At 60.4% G+C, this 24,408-nt stretch overlaps 1 protein-coding gene across 2 annotated transcripts in view; it reads right to left on the minus strand.

The window, feature by feature from the left end:
* The window catches only part of KCNAB1 (potassium voltage-gated channel subfamily A regulatory beta subunit 1), a 66,573-nt gene that overhangs the window by 25,970 nt on the left and 16,195 nt on the right, over positions 1-24,408 (minus strand). The window contains exons 1-2 of one of the 2 annotated variants that reach the window (XM_040074313.1): positions 21,510-21,781; positions 1,662-1,705 (exon numbers count right to left, since the gene is read on the minus strand). In XM_040074313.1, coding sequence (XP_039930247.1) covers positions 1,662-1,705; positions 21,510-21,727 — 262 coding nt within the window. In that variant the 5' untranslated portion in view covers positions 21,728-21,781. Of the gene's footprint in view, positions 1-1,661; positions 1,706-21,509; positions 21,782-24,408 lie in introns of those variants that run through there. The other variant, XM_040074312.1, reaches the window with a different exon arrangement.

The raw sequence follows: 24,408 nt of genomic DNA on the forward strand, positions 1-24,408 counted from the left end.
CCAGCACTGCCAGCCTCCACTCAGGGCACCTGGGCAGGCGGTGCCCTCCAGCTCACCCCAGACACTCTCTGCTCTCACAGCTTGTGCTCTGAAAGGCTCCTGATTTCCAGCACCCAGCCCCAAAGCCGTGGCGTTCTGTCTCAACAGCCTGAGCGGAACAATCCCAGAGCCATGGAACGGTTTGGGCTGCAAGGACCTCAAAGCTCATCGCACTGCACCCCTCTGTGGGGCAGGGACGCTTCCCAGGGGAGCGGGCTGCTCTGACCTAATAATAACAGAATTATCAAACATTATTATTATCATCATTGGGCCTCTCAGAGAAACTCCCAGTAACTTCCAAGCGGAATTGCAGCAGGGTGGGAATCTCTGAGGAAAGCACCCCGTGGGTGGCGAGGCTGCAGCGCTCCCCGAACCGTCTCAGAGCCCCGCAGCTTGCTGCAGACCCCTTGGGTCTGCGGGCACATCGAGTGGTGCCAACACCCCGAGTGAGTGCGGCGTGAGCGCTGCCATCTCCCATTCGCAACTGAGCCGCCGGTGTGCTGCCAGCAAACGCTCTTGAGTCACTCTGTAAATGTTAAATTAGTCAGCGGGCTAAGCGCCGCTGTCGCTGTCGCTGTCGCTGTCGCCCGGGCGTGCGGGGCCCTCGGGAGCCGGTCCGGGGCTGGCTCTGGCGCCGGGGCTCGGTGCGAGGCTGTGCCCCCTGCACCCCCCTGCACCCCGCTCCCACGGCGCTGCAGCCCGCCGGGAGCCCCCTCCGCCCTGCCGTGCTCTGCCAGCGCGGCCGGGAAGGAGCTGTGCCACCAGACCCCGGGGTTCTATAATCACATCTGTTACGTGCGATAGTATAGATCACATCATCTTCAACCCGCGCTGAATACAAACCTGTATTTTTACATATGTATTTATACAAAAAAAATTATATATATATATATATTTAAATTATTATGTAAAAATTAAACTATTATATTATATATTTAAATATTTATCATATTATATATATTTAAATATGTATATATTATAAATATATCTAAATTATTATGTAAAATTAAATTATTATATTATATAGTTAAATATTTATTATATTATATATATTTAGATATGTGTGTATTATAAATATATTTAAATTATTATGTAAATTTAAAATTATTATATTATATATTTAAATATTTATTACATTATACATATTTAGATATGTGTATATTATAAATATATTTAAATTATTATATCAAATTAAATTATTATATTATATACTTAAATATTTATTATATATTTAAATACTTATGATGTTATATATTATAAATATATTTAAATTATTGTATGAAATTTAAATTATTATATTATATATCTATATATTATATTAGATATCTTTTTATTTAAATTATTATATTATATTTTAAAATATTTCTATATTATATTTATTTAAATTATTCTATTATATATTATAAATTTATTTAAATTATTCTATTAAATTTAAATTATTCTATTATACATTAAAATATTTATATGTTATCTTTATTTAAATTGTTCTATTATGTATTATAAATTTATTTAAATTGTTGTACATTTGTATTTACCTATAAACATATTTTTATGTATAACGGGGTGCTGTGTCTGTAAACGAGCGCTGAGCTGCGCGGGGGGCAGGGGCCGGAGGTACTCACCCAGCCCCAGGCAGGACACTCTCAGGCCGGACTTGCCCAGGTTCCTGCGGGAGAAGAGGACCATTAGCGTTCCCCGCCCGGCCCCGGGGGGACGCGGCACACGCGGCGCTGCCCTTGGCCGAGCCCCGGCCCTCCCCCGGAAAGGGGCAGCTGTCCCCCCACAGCGAGCCTGGAAGCGCTGCCCTGCTCCTGCCCGGCTGCTCGGGGCCTGGGAATAAACCCCAACACCTCCGGCAGCGCCTCACGCCCCGTCTGGGCTCCCCCAAATGTTCCCCGCGCTCCCAGGGCGTCCCAGAGGGGTTTGGGTGGGGAGGAGCTTGCAGCTCACCCCTGCCCCGGGGCAGGAGCGAGGTGCAAACCCCTGCCCGTCCCCGGCCGCAGGGCACCTCAGCAGCCCCTGCTGCTCCTGGGGAGACGTTCGAAGCCGAATAAACCGAACCAAAGCAGAGGGAAAAGCCCTGCTGGCCCCCGGGCAGGCTCAGCACAGACCCGCCCCGGCTGCGACCGCTGCTTTCAGCTCATCCCATGTTCCCACGTGGATTTCCCGGCCGGTGCGGGTTTCCATTCCCACTGCGCAGCTTCCCTGAGGAGCATCCCAGCGGGGCAGGAGAAGCGGCCCGAGCCCCGCCGGGCCCTGGGGCGGCGCTGCCCGTCCTCCAGGACCCCTCGGTGCCTGCCGCAGCCACAGCTCTGCCGCTGCTGGGAGCTGCAGATGTTGGGAGAGGCAGGACTCGACCCGCAGGTCTGTTTGAAAAGCCGCAGCCCCACGAGCCCCCAGGCTCACAGCTAGGGCAGCCACTGACCTCTTTTCTTTGTGTGTGTGTGTGTGTGTGTGTTCTATTTTTTCTTCTTTATCCTCTTTCTATTTCTCCTTCCTTTTTTCCCCCCCATCTTTTGAGTGCGAGCGCAGCTGGGCCCTGCCCACCAAAGCACAAACGCTGCCCCATCCTCCAGCAGAACCCTCGGGAGGTTCAAAGGCAGAGCTGCAGCACCGAGGGCAGGAATTGCACAACTCCAGATCCCTGGGGTGGGGATTTCTGCATTTCTGCATTCCTTCTGGACACAGCCCACCCACCCCTTCATGTTCCCTGGAGTCAAGTGCTCCATTCATCACCACACAGCTCCCAATTATTTTATAGGTTAGAAGAGTACTTTTAGTATTTTGAATGATAAATTTTGTTATTTTATAGAGGTTAATTCCAATCCTATTTCTCACTGCTCTTTGCTCCTCAGAGTCTGTGGGCACCGCTCAGCCATGGACTCCTCTCCCCACATAAATATAAATTTACATCTACACATACGCCCTTTATATATATACACTTTATATACATAAATCCTTTATCTCCATGCACATATACATCCTTTATGAGTAACCTTTCGTGGAAATACACACACATACCCTTTAAAGCCATATATTCATGGACACCCCTTTTTATACCTACACCCACAGCTATTCCCAGTATCTCTGTGCAGACACAGATCCTCTCCCCACCCCTGTAGAAATGTATTTGTGTTCAGCCAGGGTGAGTGCATCCCTGATTTATAGGATTCCCCACTCCCTGGCAGTGGGATCTGTGTCAGGGTCCCAGCCCAGACCCCAATGGTTGCCCTGTCCTTCCCCACAGCACCAGGGCTGCTCCCTCCCCGCTCCAGGCAGGTTTTGGGGTAAAGCACTCCCAGATCTGCGCCAGGGAGCAACACCCAGCGCTGTGAGGAGCCTGCTCAGCCAACAAACCCGGGCAGAAACGCCGTGTTTGGATTTGCAGAGCTCTGCCATTTGCTCAGCGCACACCTGACCCAGGTATTTGGGAAACTGATGCTGGAAATGCCAAATCCCGGCAGGGCCAGATCCCTCCCGCAAGGGGAGGAGTCCTGAGCCCATGGCCCAGCCTGGAGAGCACCCCCAGGTGTGCCCCCATCCATGCCCAGGTGTGCCCCTCATCCATCCCCAGGTGTGCTCCTCATCCACCCCCAGGTGTGCCCCCATCCATGCCCAGGTGTGCTCCCATCCATGCCCAGGTGTGCCCCTCATCCATCCCCAGGTGTGCTCCTCATCCACCCCCAGGTGTGCCCCCATCCATGCCCAGGTGTGCCCCCATCCATCCCCAGGTGTGCCCCCATCCATCCCCAGGTGTGCCCCACATCCACCCCCAGGTGTGCCCCCATCCATCCCCAGGTGTGCCCCACATCCACCCCCAGGTGTGCACCCATCCACGCCCAGGTGTGCCCCCATCCATCCCCAGGTGTGCCCCACATCCACCCCCAGGTGTGCCCCACATCCACCCCCAGGTGTGCCCCACATCCACCCCCAGGTGTGCCCCCCATGCCCAGGTGTGCCCCACATCCACCCCCAGGTGTGCACCCATCCACCCCCAGGTGTGCCCCCCATGCCCAGGTGTGCCCCACATCCACCCCCAGGTGTGCCCCCATCCAGCCCCAGGTGTGCCCCCATCCAGCCCCAGGTGTGCCCCCATCCACCCCCAGGTGTGCCCAGGACCTGGTGCTGTGTCAGAGCTCACTGAGCCCAGCGCTGGCTCCTCCTGCAGAGCAGGAATTTGGGAGGAATTCGGCTGGAATTCGGCATCCCTGCTTCTCCTCAGCCTCCCCAAAGCAGGAGAAACAAACCACCAAAAGAACCCACCGAGCAAACACTCCCACGTAGCCACATTCACCCCGATTTTGGAGCACCCAGGTGGATGCACGCAGAGATAGATCAGACAGACAGACACACAGACAGACGGACACGTGCCTGAAGCTGCGCAGCTGCCAAGTAAAATCAATGGGCTGGGTGGCTTTTGGGAGTGCCAAAGCCAATTTTCAGGTGAATTTGGGCAGGTTTGGGAGTTATTTTTGGGTGGGTTGTGGGGCACATTTAGGGTTTTTTAGGTGAGTTTGGGGTGAGTTTGGGCACATCTGTAGGGATGTGTCCCATCCCTGCAGCCCCTGGTCCCCCTCACACAGCTCCTGCCACCTTTTCCTTGCCTTTTTCCCCAAACTTGCGCCTCAGCCGAGGCCTGAAGGCGCTCAGCACCTCAGCTCTGGCTGCTCTAAAGCCAGAAGCCAAACCCAGAGCATCGCACTGCTGTGGTGCCCAGAGCTGGGCTGCAGCCGAGCCCAGCCGGGCTCCCAGGGGGCTGGGGAGGGCAAAGGGGCAGGAGGGAGAGGCTTTGGGGCCGAGCAGGGCGCAGCTCCTCTCGGTGCCCGGGTGGAGCTGTACAGAGCTCCCTGAGGTCAGCACCCCCCCGGCAGGGCAGTTCTCGGCGCACAGAACCACGGGGCACTGCTCTGTCCTGTGGGACACCCCGCTCTCCCTGCTCTTTGTAGCTCTCAGATGCGTTTTGAGCTCAATTTCAGATTTTTCCTGTCTCCTTCTCCGGGGAGCAGCCTCGGCACAGGTGAGCGCAGTCTGTGCTGTCCCGGTGCCTGGCACCGAGCAGGGCAAAGCCAGACGCTGCAGCCCCCACGGAAGCCCTCCCTGCAGGTGGGTTTAACCCTGTCCTGCCCGGCTGGCACCACCCCAGGCTGACATTTCGCCGCCCAGCAGGAGCCTGGGCCGGCTCCGCGTCCCCGCAGCCAAGCTGGCAGCGCAGAGCGAGCTCTGAATCACGGCAAACACAGCCTGGAGCCCTGGCACGGCGGAGAAAACACCCCGGGCAGCACAGCGGCGGCGGGCGGGGCTGGCACGGCCCTTGGTTAGGCTTTTCCAAGCGCTCCCGAGGGAGCCGGGGCAGCGTCCCCGGAGCTGCTGCCAGAGCCGGGGGACAGCGGCAGGGAAAAGGCTGGGAAGGAGCTGCCAGCAGGGAATGGATGGCACAGCCACAGGGCTGCTCACCCCCTCTGCTCCGTGACAGTCCCAGCCCTGCCTCTTCTGCTCCTTCCTCATCCTCCCCATCACCCCCGCACGCTCCGAGCCTCCATGCCCGGGTTTTCCCCGGGAGGAGCCGGGGAGTTTCCTGCTGGGGCAGTGTCCCAGCTGGAGGGGCCGTTCCAGCCCCACGGACACCTGGAATTCCTCAGCCAGGTGCTGCCAGCCCCACCTGGAATTCCGCAGCCAGGTTCTGCCAGCCCCATCTGGAAATCCTCACCCAGGTGCTGCCAGCCCCACCTGGAAATCCTCACCCAGGTGCTGCCAGCCCCACCTGGAAATCCTCACCCAGGTGCTGCCAGCCCCACCTGGAAATCCTCACCCAGGTGCTGCCAGCCCCACCTGGAAATCCTCACCCAGGTGCTGCCAGCCCCATCTGGAAATCCTCACCCAGGTGCTGCCAGCCCCACCTGGAATTCCTCACCCAGGTGCTGCCAGCCCCATCTGGAAATCCTCACCCAGGTGCTGCCAGCCCCACCTGGAATTCCTCACCCAGGTGCTGCCAGCCCCACCTGGAATTCCTCATCCAGGTGCTGCCAGCCCCACCTGGAATTCCTCAGCCAGGTGCTGCCAGCCCTTGGCAGCTGCGGCGAGCCCCGAGCCGGGCAGCAGGAATCACATCCCCGGGGCTCAGGGGCTCCCCTTCCCCTTGTCCCTGTGACTCGTTCCCGGTTTTTCCTCCCTTCCAGCAGGCACGGGGCTCCTGAGGAGCAGCTCAGCCCGGATGGGACCACGCCCGGCCCCCACACCCCAAAGCCACCCCGGCACCGAGGCAGCAATGCTGCCCAAGGAGACACTCCATCCCTGCTCAGAGCCGAATGAACGCGAGTTCTGTGAAGTGTAACGGGCTCAGGGGTGACACCGCTCTGTGCCGGACAGGGATGCACCAGATCCAGCCCTCAGGACACACCCAGAGCTGCAAAAGCCTCCAGCTCCTCAAATCTGGGGGGAGAACCGTCACTTTGTCAGTCACACAACTGCGGGCAGACGATGGGCGAACCCGAGGGAAATCCTCCAGAGATGCACGGGGTGGGAGGGCTGGGCGGGGAGAGAAAGCACCAGGGTCCAGCACGCCCAGGGAAGGTCAAGGTGACAATTCCTGGCTTCAGGAGCCCTGCGGTTCAACATCAGAGAGTCAGGAAAACACGAAGGGAAAGGGACGGGCACATCCTGCAGCAGCACACAGGCGTCAGGGAGAAAACCCGACAGCACAGAGACGGGGAAATATCACAGGTCTGCGAGACTCAACTAAAATTAACGTTACACACACATAATCCAATCTTCACCTGGGGTCACGCTGCAAGGAAAAACCCCCAGGGCTGGGCTTTCACCCTCCCTTGCTCCTGGGGAGCGGAGGATGCACAGAATCCTGCCCCAACCTCCTCCAGCCCGGGGCAGCAGCGGGGATCGTGGAACACACGGAAAATTCCCAGTCCTCGCTTTGCCTCCTCCCTCACCCCATGCCGCCTCCGTGGTTTTTATGGGAATTTGGAGCTGAATCGTTCCCTGGGGTGGGTAAGTGCTGACTGTGCAGCCAGAGCTGAAGGAGAACCAAAGGAATCTGTGATTTATGTATGTACATAGAGATGTGGGATGAGCCCCGAGCTCCCAGGGGAGCGGGCACAGGGAGCCTGGAGAAAGGAGAGCAGGGGAGAGGGGCTCAGCTCTGACACACCAAGAGGGGATTCAGGAGAAAAAACCCAGGGTGGTGACATTTGTGTGACCTCCTGCAGGGGACACTGGCTTCAGAGCCAAGGGGGACACGAGGCTACAGACCAAGAAAGGCCTTGCAGGACCTGAAAAATAGATATATTTCCCTATAAAACACCAATTTAAGCATTTGCTGAATTAAAACTTCACATCTTTTGTCATCTACCATATTTGGGAAACGACGAGGGATTCGTTTGAGAGATCTTTGCATTTCAATGGATTTTCTGGTCTGAAACACAGACGAGGACAGAAAGCAGAGCTGAAACGCCCCCGCACAGCCCCCTGTGGCAGGAATGGGGCAGAAAACAATGAAAACGATGATAACCGTGCGGTCGTAATGAATGCTGCAGCAGGGGATCGCCGAGAGCCCACGGGGGCAGGGAGAGCTCGGTGACACCGGGCGGAGGGAGCCGGGGACAGCCCCAGGCTGGGGCACGGCCCGGGCTGAGCTCCCCAGAGGGGCAGGGACTGTCCCTGTCCCTGCGGAGCCACCTCCGTCCCCCCGAACGCGGCCCCAGGACAACTCCCTCCGCAGGAAATCCTTCACCATCAATCCCACTCACCGCGCATCACCGCCCTGCCCCAGGGCGCGGGGAGCTGCACAAACCCCACAGCACGGGGAGCTGCACAAACCCCACACCCTGCCCCAGAGCGCGGGGAGCTGCACAAACCCCACACACTGCCCCAGAGTGCGGGGAGCTGCACAAACCCCACACCCTGCCCCAGAGCGCGGGGAGCTGCACAAACCCCACAGCACGGGGAGCTGCACAAACCCCACACCCTGCCCCAGAGCGCGGGGAGCTGCACAAACCCCACAGCACAGGGAGCTGCACAAACCCCACACCCTGCCCCAGAGCGTGGGGAGCTGCACAAACCCCACAGCACAGGGAGCTGCACAAACCCCACACCCTGCCCCAGAGCGTGGGGAGCTGCACAAACCCCAGAGCACAGGGAGCTGCACAAACCCCACAGCACGGGGAGCTGCACAAACCCCACAGCACAGGGAGCTGCACACTGCTGCACAAACCCCACAGCACAGGGAGCTGCACAAACCCCACACCCTGCCCCAGAGCGTGGGGAGCTGCACAAACCCCACACACTGCCCCAGAGCGCGGGGAGCTGCACAAACCCCACACCCTGCCCCAGGGCGCGGGGAGCTGCACAAACCCCACACCCTGCCCCAGGGCGCGGGGAGCTGCACAAACCCCACACCCTGCCCCAGAGCGCGGGGAGCTGCACAAACCCCACAGCACAGGGAGCTGCACAAACCCCACACCCTGCCCCAGAGCGCGGGGAGCTGCACAAACCCCACAGCACAGGGAGCTGCACAAACCCCACACCCTGCCCCAGAGCACGGGGAGCTGCACAAACCCCACAGCACAGGGAGCTGCACAAACCCCACACCCTGCCCCAGAGCGCGGGGAGCTGCACAAACCCCACACGAGGACACAACCAACGCCCACCCCCTTCCCCGGCAGAGATTTATGGCCGGAGACACTCGTGCTGCTTAATTACCTCGTTAACCTACAACTGGTTCCTTCAGGGACAGAGCAATTACAGCACAGCACCTCCCCTCTCCCCGGTGCGGATTTGGTGCCCTGCTGCCCTTCCCCGGAGCAGGGAGAGCTCGGCTTCGGGCAGCCAGCACCCCCGGATCAGCCCAGACCTTCCTGCCCTTGCAGCATTCCCAGCTGGAAGGGATCAGGATAACCATCCTCTCTGCCTGTTCATCTATATATCCATAGATCTACATGTTTATATATCTATACATCTACATATGTATATATCTACATATCTACATACCTATATATCTATATATCTACATATCTATATACCTACATATCTACATATCTTCATATCTATATATCTACATATCTATATATCTACATATCTACATATCTATATACATATATCTACATATCTACATATCTACATACCTACATATCTACATATCTACATATCTACATATCTATATAGCTATATAGCTACATATCTATATATCTACATATCTACATATCTATATATCTATGTATCCAGACATCAATCTTTCTATTGATTCTGTTGATTTATCCATCCATCCGTCATCCGTCCACTGATTCGTCATCCATCCATTGATCCCTCCATCCATCCATCTATTGATTTATCCATCCCTCCACCCTCCTGTCTCTCCATGGATCCATCTTTCCCCATCCGTGCATTTATTCACCCGCCCATCCATCAGAAATGAGACACAGAAGGAGAGGGTTTTTTTTCCCCCCCCACTATGCAAAACCAGAATTTTAAATAAAATCTCTGCAATAACACATACAATGACTAAAACGTTTTCGAGTCCACACCCACAGAAGGATCAGCAGGCTTGGGAGAGCTCCACGGAATTCAGATAAAGCTGCTTTTGGCTTGTTCCAGGCCGGGTTTCATCGCCCCGTGTCTGTGGTTGTGCCCGCAGCAGCCAAATTACCGAAATAAAACCTGGGGGGACGGTCCCGGCGCGGGTGACCCCCAGGGGACCCCTCACACACCCCCTCGGAGGTGGGGGATCCAGCCAAACTGGGGAAATCGTGGCACAGTTTTCCTGACATGAACCGCAGAGAGTTTGTCTTATTGCTACAAAAATATGGGGGAAAAAAAAAAAAGAAGTAAAAAAGTCACTGTTCCTGACGCTGGTGGTGGGAAAACAACGTTGCTTAGAAACATCCCCATCAGGGCTCCAGAGCCGCTCCTTTCTGTGCTGAAAATGAATAAAATATGTAATTTATTCCCTGTAAAAAGAGGCTGTTTCGAGGGACACCAAAATCCCGATGAAAGCAGGGAGCCTCCCCGTCCCCCTCTCCCGCTGCAGCTCCTCTGCTGTCCCTCACCTGCCACCTGCGGAGTGGGGACAGGGACACCCGGCTTGGCCTTGACCCCGACCCCACCCCTGGCTCCTGCAGGGGAAGATGACAGGATCCCTGAAAGCCGGGATGGTTTGGGAGGGAGGGACATGAAATCCCGTCCAGTGCCACCCCTGCAGGGCAGGGACACCTTCCCCTGCCCCAGGGAAACTCCGATGTCCAGCCTGGCCTCGGGCACTGCCGGCTTCTCTGGGCAGCCTGAGCCAGCGCCTCACTACCCCCGGGGTAAAGAAATTCTTCCCAGTGCCTGATCTAAATCTCTTTGGGGCTGAAACTGTTCCCCCGTGTCCTGTTGCTGCCTGCCTGTGTTATGAAGTTGCTCTCCCCGTTTTTTACGAGCACCCCGATGATGTACAGCCCGTGCTGACCCTCGGGTGCATCCCCTGTGGTGGTGCATCGGGCTGGAGCTCGCAGGGAGCCCCGGCGAGGTGCTGATCATCACCCTGTGCACAGAGGCCAGGGCAGCTCCATAAAGCTGGAGGACAGAACCGGGACCACGCAATGTCCTGAGCTGGAAGGGACCCCAAAGAGCCCCCAGTGCAGCTCCTGGCCCTGCACATCCACCCCGAGAACCCCACCCCAGGCCCCCCTGAGAGCCTCCTCCAAACGCTGCTGGCTTGGGGGAGTTCGGATGTTCGTGCAAAGCACCGAACCCAGGAGTTTTTCACCTCCGTTCTCCGCTGGTGAGAGGCGCAGATAAACACAAAGCCGCAGCAGCTGGGCCAGCGTGGGTGGCCCAACTGTGAAAACACAGATTTCTTCCCTTCCCCGAGCACGTGCATCCTTCACTCCGCTCTGGCGCTCGATCTGGCACCTGCGCTGCGTGACTGCGCTCGTGTTCGCTGCCCGGCCGCTGTGCGATCTCCCGCCCGCCTCGGAAATGAGAGCGGCTTTGGCTCGGATCCCCTGCTCCCGGAGCAGCGCCGCTTCCCTGCTGCCTCAGGCGGGGAGCAGAGGGGTCACAGAGCCCCAGCATGGCCTGGGCTGGATGGGATTATCCCATTCCACGGGCAGGGAAACCTTCCACCGTCCCAACAAACCTGGAACACTTCCATGGCACGGTGCCAGGTGTCCCCGTGCCCACCTTCCCCGGGACACGAGGGTCCTGCTCCACGCGGGACGCTCGGGATCAGCTCAGCGATCGGAACCAGGAAAAGAAACTGCTGCTGCTGGGAGAGCTGCCCAGACAAAGCCGGGCAGCGCCGGGGCAGGAGGCGGCACAGCCAGCCCAGGGTGCGCCGCCCCGGCACCGGGGACGAGCAGCGCCCCAAGGGCACCCGGCCCCGTTCCCTGCCTCCGTCCCGCTCCCCAGCTCCTGTCCCGTACTCGCAGGGCCACGGGCAGCGTGGGTGATGGCCTCAGCTGCCATTACCCGGCGCTTTCCTCGGCCGCACGCCGGCAGGAGCTGTGGGTGACGCGGTAAAAGGCGGCTGAGGGGACGGGACGTGGCCAAGCCGCGCACGGAGCCCCGGCCGGGCCGGGCACAGCTGCCCCGGGCACCGGGAGGGGATGGATGGCAGGGCGGGGGCAGCGCCCTTCCCAGGGAACAGCTCCTGCCGGAGCATCATCCCAGCGCATCCCCAGCGCAGCCCACGGCGCTGCCCCCGCCGCGCTTCGTCACCATCCGACCCCGAGTGAGAGGGGAAAAAAACAAAAAAACACCTCTTTGTCATTCCGCAGAGAGGCTTTTCACGTGCGGGGTTTGTCTGAGGGGACCACGTTATGCCGGCAAAAAATAAAACCCTCGGTGGAGTCAAGCTGGTGGCAGCAATAAGAGGAGCAGCAGAGCTCCATGCCATGCCATGCCATGCCATCCCATCCCATCCCATCCCATCCCATTCTGTTCTATCCCATCGCATGCCATCCCATCCCATCCCATTATCCCATCCCATTATCCCATCCCATTATCCCATCCCATCCCATCCCGTCCCGTCCTGTCCCATCCCATTATCCCATCCCATTATCCCATCCCATTATCCCATCCCATTATCCCATCCCATCCCATTGTCCCATCCCATCCCATCCCATCCCATTATCCCATCCCATTATCCCATCCCATCCCATCCCATCTCATCCCATCCCATTCCATCCCATCCCATCCCATCCCATCCCATCCCATCCCATTATCCCATCCCATCTCCCAGAGGAGACCCGGGAGCCCCAGCCCATCTCCTCCCCCGGGCACTGACACCTTCCCGCTGCATCCAGGGCTCTCCGCGTGCTGCATCCAGCTGGATTGAAGCTGCTGTGGGCCCTGCACACACCCTCCCAGCAATCCTGAATTTTCTAACCAAAACCAAGGATAAACCTGCCCCAGGAGGTTTGAGGAGCTGCCAGGACCAAGGCACCGGGATTTCAATGAGGGCATCCAGGAGCTTCAGGACCTTATTTTCCATAATTTTCCTGCTTCTCAAACCCCGTGTCCCACTGGTTGTTTCTGTTCTGGGCAGAGCTTTGGCAGTAAATTTCTCCCCAGACTCGTTTTAGGAGCCTGCAGAGCCCTGAGGGAGCGCCCGGCCAGCCCAGGGAGGGATCAGGGCCCTGCTCCCCTCCCCTCCTGCCTGAGCTCGTGTGCTACAAAAGCGCTTCCAGAAACAACTCAAAGACGTTCGGATGCCTCCAGGAGCAAGCCCCACCCAGGGGCATTTCCCTCTCCTCAAAAGACAACTAATTTCTTAACAAACACATTCTACAGAAGGAGTTGTGTCACGTTGGTCTGAAATAAAAATAAGCGCTCTCAAAATTCCGATCGGATTTTGCCAAAGCAGCCGGGCTAAAATAATTCATTTTAAATGTCTTAAACCGTGCGCTTCCCAAGTAATTAAATTACAGCGCTCCTGCACGACGGCTTCCCTTCCATCCATTTAAGCGTTAGATTAAAGCTGTCAGGCGGCCCCGGGATGGAAAATGCCAGGCTGCAGGGAAGGGGTCGGGACGAGGTTTGGGGTGAGTCGGGGCAGCCGTGGGGCAGGGACCCGCTCCAGCCACCAGCACCAGCCTGGGGACAGCCGGCACTGCCAGAGCCCAGAGAGGGACACGGGAGGGGCAGGGACTGGGGGCACTGGGGGGGACAAACGGGGACACTGAGGGGTGGGGCACGGGGACAGAGAGGTGTGGGGCATGGGGACAGAGGTGTGGGGAACAGGGACAGAGAGGTGTGGGGAACAGGGACAGAGAGATGTGGGGATTGGGGACAGAGAGGTGTGGGGCACGGGGACAGAGAGGTGGGGATTGGGGACAGAGGTGTGGGGATTGGGGACAGAGAGGTGTGGGAATAGGGGACAGAGAGGTGTGGGGATTGGGACAGAGGTGTGGGGATTGGGGACAGAGGTGTGGGGATGGGGACAGAGGTGTGGGGATTGGGGACAGAGAGGTGTGGGGCACGGGGACAGAGGTGTGGGGATGGGGACAGAGAGGTGTGGGGATTGGGGACAGAGGTGTGGGGATGGGGACAGAGAGGTGTAGGGATTGGGGACAGAGAGGTGTGGGGCACGGGGACAGAGAGGTGTGGGAATAGGGGACAGAGAGGTGTGGGGCACGGGGACAGAGGTGTGGGGATGGGGACAGAGGTGTGGGGAACAGGGACAGAGGTGTGGGGATTGGGGACAGAGGTGTGGGGCACAGGGACAGAGGTGTGGGGATGGGGACAGAGGTGTGGGGAACAGGGACAGAGGTGTGGGGAACAGGGACAGAGGTGTGGGGATTGGGGACAGAGGTGTGGGGATTGGGGACAGAGGTGTGGGGAACAGGGACAGAGGTGTGGGGCACGGGGACAGAGAGGTGTGGGGATTGGGGACAGAGAGGTGTGGGGATGGGGACAGAGGTGTGGGGATTGGGGACAGAGGTGTGGGGAACAGGGACAGAGGTGTGGGGATTGGGGACAGAGGTGTGGGGATTGGGGACAGAGAGATGTGGGGATTGGGGACAGAGAGGTGTGGGGATTGGGGACAGAGGTGTGGGGATGGGGACAGAGGTGTGGGGATTGGGGACAGAGAGGTGTGGGGATGGGGACAGAGGTGTGGGGATTGGGGACATATCTGCAGGGATTGGGGGCAGAGAGCTCTAGGTGATGGGGGAAGCCACCCATGGGTGACAGGGAGCGTCATTCACGCATGACAGGGACACCCACCCACAGGTGACAGGGACATCCAACCGTGTGTGACAGCGCCACCCACTCGCGGGTGACGGTGCCACACACCCACGCGTGACGGTGCCACCCCCGGGTGACAGGGACACCCAGCCAGGCTGCTCCGTGCCCTGCCCGTGCCCCTGCGGGCGGCTCCGCGCCTCAGCCCCCACAGCTCCCCTGCATCGTGTCAAACCTCCCCGAAACGCCATCCCTGTGCTTCCAGGGGAGCGGAGCCGCCGGAGCCGCGCTGCCCCTCGGGATGGCCCCGGGGGTGACCCCAGCGGTGCCACCGCGGCGCGGGCAGGGCTGTCCCCAGGGCCACTCCGGGGCGGGCAGCGCTGCCCCGGGGGCAAAGCCCCGCCGGAGAGCCGGGGACAGGCAGGAGGAGCCGGGCAGGTGCGCAAAGCAAAGCCAGCTCTGCTCTGCACCGCGGCTGCAAGAGGAGATCCATCCCCGGGGCTTGCGCCCGCCCGGCGCCCGCGGAGCCCCCGTTGGTACGGAATCCCGGAATCGTGGAGGCTGGGAAGGGCTGGAGGTGACAGCCAGCCCCAGGGCGGCACGGGAGGTGACAGCCAGCCCCAGGGTGGCACGGGAGGCGACAGCCAGGGAGGAGGAGGGGGTCCTGCCACGTCCCCTGCGCTGCCCTGGGTTTGGGGTGGAGCTGGTGGATAAATGTGTGCCCAAACCTGACACTGCGGTGTGATGAGAGGAGAGAAATCCAGACCCCACCAAAGCCCGGCCTCACCTGGGAGCTGCAAACCCCCGGGGAGACACTGGGAACGTGAAAGCAGCACAAAGCGGATTTTTTTTTTTTTACTCAACTGGCTCCTTTTCCTTTCCCTTTGAGTTATTCCTGCCTCCTTTGTAGCCATTATAAGCTACAGTCCTGGGGGGAAAAGCATTGTGAATTCAGCGTAAATCCCTTCTGTTCACTGGATTAGTCTTAATTTGCAGCAGGAAAATGAAGATCAGACGATGGGCCATAAAAGTCAGCCTGATGTGGAGAGTACCGAAACAATACGGAACTTGATATCCAAATAATTGCATGGGAGAGTTTAAAAACTGCTCGTAATTGCAGCGAGACTTAAATAAACCACAATTTCCTAAATATGCGAGGCGGATATTACGGTTAACGCTTGGCAAAAGGAACGCGGGGAAAAAGGAGACAGCTCCTGGAGAGCTGCTAAGAAATCCCTGCTTCCACTGACACCCCCGGCAAGCGCCGGGCCGAACTCCGGTTCCCGAGGGAATTCTGCATGCCGAGGTGGGCTCTGCGCCTCTGGGGGCTGCTCTGACCCCTCCAGACCCGCAGAGTCGGGGCACGGCTGCGCTGCTTTGCTTTGCTTTGCTCTGCTTTGCTTTGCTTTGCTCTGCTTTGCTTTGCTTTGCGGGGCCGTTCCAGCCTCAGGAATTTGCATCCGAACAAAAGCGTTTGTGCTCCCAGCCCCCGGGTGACCCGGGCGCGCTCCAAGCAGTGGAAGGATGGAGGAGGAGAGCTCTGATGGAGCCTCAGACACCCCCGGGGGCTCCGCAGGGCTCCGGCCCCTCCCAGCCCGGGATTCCTCCTCTGCAGCTGCTCCAGGATCCAGCCAGGAGCGGTTCCATGGAATCACACAATCCTCACGGCTTTGGAAGGGACGTTCAAGCCCATCCGGTGCTCCCCTGCCGTCCATCCCAACCTTCCACTGTCCCAGGCTGCTCCAAGCCCCATCCAGCCTGGCCCTGGGCACTGCCAGGGATCCAGCAGCTGCTCTGGGCACCCTGTGCCGGGGCCTCACACCCTCACAGGGAACAATTCCTCCCGAAAACCTACTCTAAATCCCTCCTCTTTCCCAGGGGACGGGGAAGAAAGCAAACTTTACTTCTCAAGCTTTATCTGCCCAGATCACCTTTAGGTAATTCCGGTGTCAGCAGCTTTTCCTCCACACATTCCTCCCGTACCTTCCCCAGCCCCAAATGCTCAGCTCCCCCCAGATTCGGAAACGATCCTGGGAAGGGAAACAACCCTTTTCTTTATGCTTGATCCCCGTGCTTTTCAGCTCTTATCTGACAAACGTTCGCAGCACTTCAGCGATGAGGGAAGATTCTCACCCCTCTGGGTGGGAGGGATGGCTCTGCCCTGGGGGCCGGCGCCCGGCCGCTCCTCAGCCTGCCCAGGCTCCCTGGAATATGAACTCCACCAATTTCCCTCTGCAGATAACGTGCTTTTTTTTTTTTTCGTTCAGGCTCGCGCCGGAGTTAATGGTCAAAGCTGCCTCCATCAATTATGGATGAGCACAAATTGATAGTTGTGCTCTGTAAATTGGGTCCCTCGTGCCCATGCGCGGGCAGGGCTCAGCAAAAGGGTTATTTCTGAATTGCTGACGGCCCCGAATCGGCTCCGCAGCGGCGGAGCCCGGCACGGCCCTGCTCCCGTCACAGCCCGGCTCCGGGCACAGCCCAGCTCCCATCACAGCCCGGCTCTGGGCACATCCCAGCTCCCATCACAGCCCAGATCCCATCACAGCCCGGCTCTGGGCACATCCCAGCTCCCATCACAGCCCAGATCCCGTCACAGCCCAGATCCCATCACAGCCCGGCTCTGGGCACAGCCCAGATCCCATCACAGCCCGGCTCTGGGCACAGCCCAGATCCCATCACAGCCCAGCTCCGGGTACATCCCAGCTCCCATCACAACCCAGTTCCCTTCCCATCCCAGCTCCCATCACATCCCAGCTCCCTTCCCATCCCAGTTCCCATCCCATCTCCCATCCCATCCCATCTCCCATCCCAGCTCCCATCCCAAGCACAGAACACGCTCCCAGGGAATTGGGGCGCTCTGGCCAAGGCTTTGCACCGCCGCAGCTCTGATGGAAAGGGGCTGGAATCAAAGAATCTGGGAATTTTAGGGTGGCTTGGGCTGCAAGGGGCCCTAAAGACGCGCGGCCGAGGCATCACCAGCCCAGTGTAAAAACTTCCTGCTGTGTCATTTCAGGTCTGAGAGCAGGAGGGCTGGCGCCAGCCTCTCTCAGCGGCACCACATCCCACCCCGCGCCCGGCGCCAGGACCGGGGCTGGATCCATTTCACTGAGAATTTTAGGGAAGATACGGCAAATTAGGAGAGAGGAGCCCCCGGGCCGTGAGCTGCCGCCCCTCCTGCCTGCCCCCATCGGCTCGGGGAAGCAAAGCCCCGTCCTTTGTTTCCAGCAGCGGGGCGGCGGATCGCAACTTTCCAACCAAGCGCTGCAACGACATTTTCAAAGAAAGGCTTGAAGTGATCCCAGACATTGCCCCGAGCACCCGGGCCGGCTCCCAGAGGGACTGAACGGCAGCATCAGCAAGGATAAAGGAGAGAGCCCCGCTCGCCCTCCGCCCTCCTGTCCGGCCCCTGCCACGGCCGAGCGCGGAGGATGCCACACGCAAAGCTCGGTCTACAGCGGCAAAGCCGAGCTTTGCCCAGGTGAGCGCCGCGGGCAGCTGCTCCCCGCCGGACGCGTTTATTCCCCTAAACTTTTGCCTTTCGTATTCCCATCCCGTCCCTGAGCTGGAGCGCGGCCAGGAACACGTCACTGGGTGAAAAGCCCCCGAGCTGGCTCCTCTCCCGCCCCCAGCCCTGTCACAGGCGCTGTCTCTCCCTTTTACATAATCCCGGCGGATGGGGAGCGCCTGGCAGCCGGGGGAGGCTCGGGAGCATCCCGGGAGCGGAGCGGGACCGCGGGGCAGCCCTGCTCTGCTCTGCCCTGCTCTGCCCTGCTCTGCCCTGCCCTGTGCCCTTCCCCTGCCCTCCCCTGCCCCGGGGCCGGCTCTCGGCGTTTTTAGCCTCCATCGAGGGCCAGCGCGGCCCCGGCGGCGTTTGGAGCAGCTGGGGCCGCGGGGCTCAACATCACGGACACAATTCGGGCAGAAAATGAATCGGGAAGGAGCTCGGCTTCCAGCGTGAGGGAGCCGAGGACTTTGCGGAATTATTGGTGGGAGAAGCCTTTGGGCTTCCCTCGGGCTGAGGAATCGGTCCCAAGGTGACCAGGAAATTCCAGCTCCATCGGCTGGAGGCGCTTCCCCTCCAACCCAAAGGTTATCGCGACCCGGCAGATCGCAGCTGAGCCCGGGGGTTCCTCAGCTCTGCCTCCGAATTCCCCCGCGCTGCCTCTCTCGGGGGAGAAACCAGCTCCACACACGGAGAGCTCGGCGAGCAGAAACACGCATTAGTCATAGAGACAAAGCCCCGGCCTTGTCACCAACGAGCTGCTATTCCTGGAGCAGCTCCCAGGTGTGGGGCACACGGAGCGCCGGGGGGACAATCCACCCTCACTCCCCAAACCTAGCCACGAGCAAGGCACAAAGACCGGCAAAGGCCCGGCTGCAGAGGCTGCAGGAGCAAGTAATTGCGGCTCCCCGGGGTGTGGTACCCTGGGAGAGAGCGCTGGGAGCCCGGGGAAATCAGGGGACAATTGCGGGACAGTGACCCTGCAGCCAGGAGCACGGCTGGGAAATGGGTCCTGGCCCTGAGAGACACCCCATGGGCACGGCTGGGGAACGGGTGCTGGCCCCGTGGGCACGGCTGGGGAACGGGTCCTGGCCCTGAGGGACACCCCATGGACACACCTGGGGAACGGGTCCTGGCTCTGACACCCCATGGGCACGGCTGGGGAACGGGTCCTGGCTCTGACACCCCATGGGCACGGCTGGGGAACGGGTCCTGGCCCTGAGAGACACCCCATGGGCACGGCTGGGGAACGGGTCCTGGCTCTGACACCCCATGGGCACGGCTGGGGAACGGGTCCTGGCCCTGAGGGACACCCCATGGACACACCTGGGGAACGGGTCCTGGCTCTGACACCCCATGGGCACGGCTGGGGAACGGGTCCTGGCCCTGAGAGACACCCCATGGGCACACCTGGGGAACGGGTCCTGGCTCTGACACCCCATGGGCACGGCTGGGGAACGGGTCCTGGCCCTGAGGAACACCCCATGGGCACACCTGGGGAACGGGTCCTGGCTCTGACACCCCATGGACACGGCTGGGGAATGGGTCCTGGCTCTGACACCCCATGGACACGGCTGGGGAATGGGTCCTGGCTCTGACACCCCATGGGCACGGCTGGGGAACGGGTGCTGGCCCTGAGGGACACCCCATGGACACACCTGGGGAACGGGTCCTGGCTCTGACACCCCATGGGCACGGCTGGGGAACGGGTCCTGGCCCTTAGGGACACCCCATGGGCACACCTGGGGAACGGGTCCTGGCTCTGACACCCCATGGGCACACCTGGGGAACGGGTCCTGGCTCTGACACCCCATGGGCACGGCTGGGGAACGGGTCCTGGCCCTGAGGGACACCCCATGGGCACGGTTGGGGAATGGGTGCGGGCCCTGAGGGACACCATCAAAGACTCATCTCCCACAGATGAGGAAACTGAGGCACAATGGGGCTGCCAGAGGGATCAGGGGTCAAAGGAGCTGCTGGCTGCCACTTGCTCCACTGGGATGGTGCTTAAAGGACAAGTTACACTGATTTTGTGTGTTCTGTCTTCCAACAAGACCCTGTGCCATGCCCCAAACCCTGCCCTCTCCAGGGCCAGGGCCGGACTGCAGTGCCTGGGAGCCTGGACACTGCCCCTGGACACTGCCCCTGGACACTGCTCCTGCCAGGATCCCCTGGGTGTTACCCCTGCCAGGATCCCCCTGGACACTGCCTCTGGACACTGCCCCTGGACACTGCCCCTGCCAGGATCCCCTGGACACTGCCCCTGCCAGGATCCCCTGGACACTGCCCCTGGACACTGCCCCTGCCAGGATCCCCTGGGTGTTACCCCTGCCAGGATCCCCTGGACACTGCCCCTGGACACTGCCCCTGCCAGGATCCCCTGGGTGCTGCCCCTGGACACTGCTCCTGCCAGGATCCCCTGGACACTGCCCCTGGACACTGCTCCTGCCAGGATCCCCTGGGTGCTGCCCCTGCCATGCTGGGAGCAGGCTCCAGCACACATTTATTAACCAGCATTTCTGCCCTGCCACAGGCTCACTGAGGACTTCTGCTGCCAACACCATGCCAGGAGGGCGCAGCGTCCCTGCTGAAAGTTGGTCATGGCTGAAGGACAGGGACGAGCGGCTGGAAAAGGCTGGGCTCCCACTCGGGCAAAGCCTCCCTGCCGTGGATCAAGCACCCAAACAAAGCGCAGAGAATTACACCTGAGCCCCCCATGCCCGCTGCTCCCAGCCTGTGCAGCTCCTGGAGAGCGAACGCTGACGTGTTCCCAGCTGCAGGATCTCCCTGCACCGGCTGCACCACGCCTGGATCCCAGAGCGCCTGCTGAACCCTGAGCGGCTTCGCGGCCGTCCCAGGACCCCAAACCCGGCATTAACAGCAAACCGCACCCTGCAGCTCCCCTGGGCGGGTCTGGGGGCGCAGGAGCCCTGGCTGCTATCCCACGGGCTGGGAACTTGCAGGACAGAGCCGCTGGAGCCCCTCAGCCGGCCCATGGAGCCCTCCCGTGCCAGCTGCCTCCGGCAGCAGCGGCCCCACCTCGGGCACGGGCTGCAGAGAGCCCAGGCTGCCCCTGCTCGCAGCCTGAACGTCTGGGGGGCTGGAAGGGACGCCCTGCACGGGCAGAAGCCGACACCCAGGGCATGCACACCCCCTCTCACTCGCGGCCGAAGGCAGGACACAGAAGCCGATCAGCTCCCCACCCCGAGCGCCGAGCACCCGGCTCACAGCATCATTTCTCCTGCCCAGGTTAGGAGGAATGAAAAGCCCTGGAGAGGCAGGAGGCATTCCCTAAGGACGCCCGAGATTTTGTTTTCTGCCTTTGCCCAAAACTGGCTTTGATCTCATCTTGCCCGAGTGAGGAGTCCGTGAGCCGCCCCCGGGTGGATCGGTACCCACGGCAGACGCCTCTGCTCCACACAACGCGCTGCAAACCAACTTTCCCTGCCCGGCCCCAAGCAGGCTTGGCTAATTGATTTTCCTGCTCATTAGCACCAGTATTAGTTACACCGAGCGCTTAATAGGAACCATCTTAGCGCCGCTGCCACAAATCCACAGCGCTGCACAGGCTCTGCCCGAGCGAGCGGGCGAGCGGGGCTCCGCTAGAAAATCACAAACACGAACGCCTGCACAAACACAAACGCCCCGAGGCTTCCCGGTTATGCCCAAGTTCAAAAATCTATTAATAACCCGAGGAGAGAGCTCCTCTGCACAACCGCGCGCACCCAGGCAGGCAAAGTAAAAGAGCGATCACCCGGCAAGGGAACAAAGACCGAGACCGTGCCCATACCTATATTTCATGCCCGTTTGCTTTGCGGTGGATTCTTTTAATGAAATGTGGTGCTGCGGGGTAAACGTCCCCAAACTGCGAGCGATAATGGCCACTGTCCGAAATTTTGCCCGGGCCGCATTCACTACGTTCGGGGCGGCGGTGTTCTGCTTGCTGATGAGCCTGTCTTCACCATTCCTCTTCAAGTTGTGGTCCGTGCAGGCGATGGACACTTGCATCTCGCCCGCGGTGCCCCGGCCGGGCGGCGGGCGGACCCCCGGCCCCGCAGGGGCTGCAGCTGCCCGGCGCGGCCGGAAAAGCCCCGAGCCGGGGCCGCCCGAGCACCGGGGGCTCCGGGAGAGCCGCGCCGGGTCCCCGCGGTGCCGCCGGCGCACGAAGGCGAACTTGCCGCGGCGGCCGCTCCGGCGGCTCGGGGCTCGCTGCGGGCTCTCGGCGCCGCCGCCGCTCGGGCGGGAGCATCCACGGGCTCAGCAGCTCCCGGAGCGCCGCTCCTTCATGGCGATGGCTCCGCGGCCGCCGCGTCTCGCTGCGAGGCTGCCGGCCGCCGGGTTTAAATCGCTGCGGGCATCCCGGAGCAGCCGAGCCCCGTCCCTAAGGAGCGGCGGCGTCCATCGGTGTCCTTCGCCCAGGCGCAGCGGCGCTACCTCCCACCCATGGCAGCCCGCCGAGCGCTGGCAGCGGCTCCGCAGCGGCGCCGGGATCCCGCCAGAGCCTGCGGGAACGATGGGGAGGATGGGGAGGATGGGGAGGATGGGGAGGATGGGGAGGAAGCGAGCGGCGGGCCTCCTTTGTGCTCGCAGGGAAGGCAGGCGATTCAGGCAGATCCGCCCGCAAAAATCGCTGCCGGCATCGCTGAGCGAGGTCTTCTACAGCGAGCAGCGATTCGGTGTTAAAATGGGTTAATTGCGGGGGAAAGGAGAAGGGAGAAAAAAAAAAAAAAAATAGGGGGGAGGGAAATCGCGGTGCTCCGGTGTGTGAGGGAGTTAACGCGTTAATCCCGTGCTCCTGGCACCCGGAGCCGCCGCCCGCAGCCCCCGGCTCGCAGCAGGGCCGGGGTTAATCCTGCTCCCCCGGCATCGCCAGCGGAATAAACCGCAGCGCAAAGGCTTGGAAGCAAAACCATCCCCATCCCCCGGCAGAGCAAACGTCCCCGTCCCCATCCCCCGGCAGAGCAAACGTCCCCGTCCCCATCCCCCGGCAGAGCAAACGTCCTCGTCCCCATCCCCATCCCCATCCTCATCCCCATCCCCATCCCATCCCTGCCCTGTGCCCCCTCTGCCGGGGCACGGGCTTTGGGCGCCGAGGGGCGCCGCGGGCCGGGAGCTGCTCACGGCAGCGGTGGGAGCGTTCGGAGCCCCCCGGAGCCCGTCACTGCCAGCAGCAGGGTGGCCCCGGCAGGGACAGGCGCTGGGGTCCCCGGGTGCAGCCCCGCAGCAGAGGGTGCCCGTGGGTGGCAGGACAGGGTCACCTGTGCTCCCTTTCTCAGCCGGCACAGGCCCTGAAATAGCCCCGAGGGGCTCCCCACACCCCAGCCCCACATTCCCACCCAGCTCCCCACCCCGGGCAGCACCTCCGGGGCTCCCCGTGCCCTCTGCCCGGCCCCTGGGGGTGGGAGCAGCTCCCGGGCTGGATCGCCCTGCCCGGGGCACCCAGAGGGGCAGGGGAGCGGTGGCAGAGCGAGCTGGGGGTGCAGGGGGGAGCATCACAACCGGGTTTGAGCTCAGGGCGACCGACAGCAGCGGGGGCACCCCAAGGTGTGTCGGTGTGTCCCCCCCTCGCCATCCTGATGAGGCTGGGGACAGCCACCAAGGCCACCCCGCACCCCGGGCCAGGGGACGAGCTTCTGCGCATCTCCCCTCCTGACGGCTCATTAACGGGTACCCAGCACATCCCTGCGGCTGGAAGGATTAAACCCGAACGCAGACAGCTCACGTGTGATATTTTCCCGAAGAGGATTAACAGTTAACCAGAGCCCGCTGTGAGCGCCCTCCTGGCACCCTCCCGCAGGGATTTTGGGGGGAGCAGGAGCCCTGGGAGGGTTTCCAGACCCCTCAGCAGCGGGTCAGCATTGCAGACCACCCGCAAACCCGGCAGCGCGGGGCATCGGGGGGCACCGACCCCGAGGTGCCCCTCTCACCCAGGGGCTGCCCGGGACTGCGGGAGCAGCTGGAGCACTGCTGGGAGCACCCACTGGGATCTGGAGCCCAGCTGTGTCCCAGAGCCCGGAGCAGGAGTGGCACACCTGGAAATATTCCCCTCACAGCCCCTCGGCGGGCCCAGGCACCCCAAGGTGCGTTTGACCTCTGTCCTGTGCATCTCTGGAGAGTTCCCGCTGCTGCCAAGCGCTGTGACTTGGTCCTGGGGATGAGCCCAGGTCACTGTGTGTCACCCAGGTCACTGTCTGTCACCCAGATCACTGTCTGTCACCCAGGTCACAGTCACACAGGTCACTGTGTGTCACCCAGGTCACTGTGTGTCACCCAGGTCACGGTCACCCAGGTCACAGTCACACAGGTCACTGTGTGTCACCCAGGTCACGGTCACACAGGTCACTGTGTGTCACCCAGGTCACGGTCACACAGGTCACGGTCATACAGGTCACAGTCACACAGGTCACTGTGTGTCACCCAGGTCACGGTCACCCAGGTCCCTGTGTGTCACCCAGGTCACTGTCACCCCTGCCAGGGCTGCCCATGCCCTGAGGTGGCAGGGGAGGGCCAGGGAAGGGGACAGGAAGGGACAGTCACGTTCTGCACTGGCACATCCCACAGAGCATCTTACCTCAAGCTGCTTGGCTTTGGAGGAGTTACAGTCGCTCCACAGAATATGTATTTAAATATGGGATTTATTTCATTTCCCTGAGCAAGATAATCACTTCTGGAGTTAAATGTTGGAGCAG

Source organism: Hirundo rustica, chromosome 10 (assembly GCF_015227805.2).
Source record: "Hirundo rustica isolate bHirRus1 chromosome 10, bHirRus1.pri.v3, whole genome shotgun sequence".
Taxonomy (NCBI): Eukaryota; Metazoa; Chordata; class Aves; order Passeriformes; family Hirundinidae; genus Hirundo; species Hirundo rustica.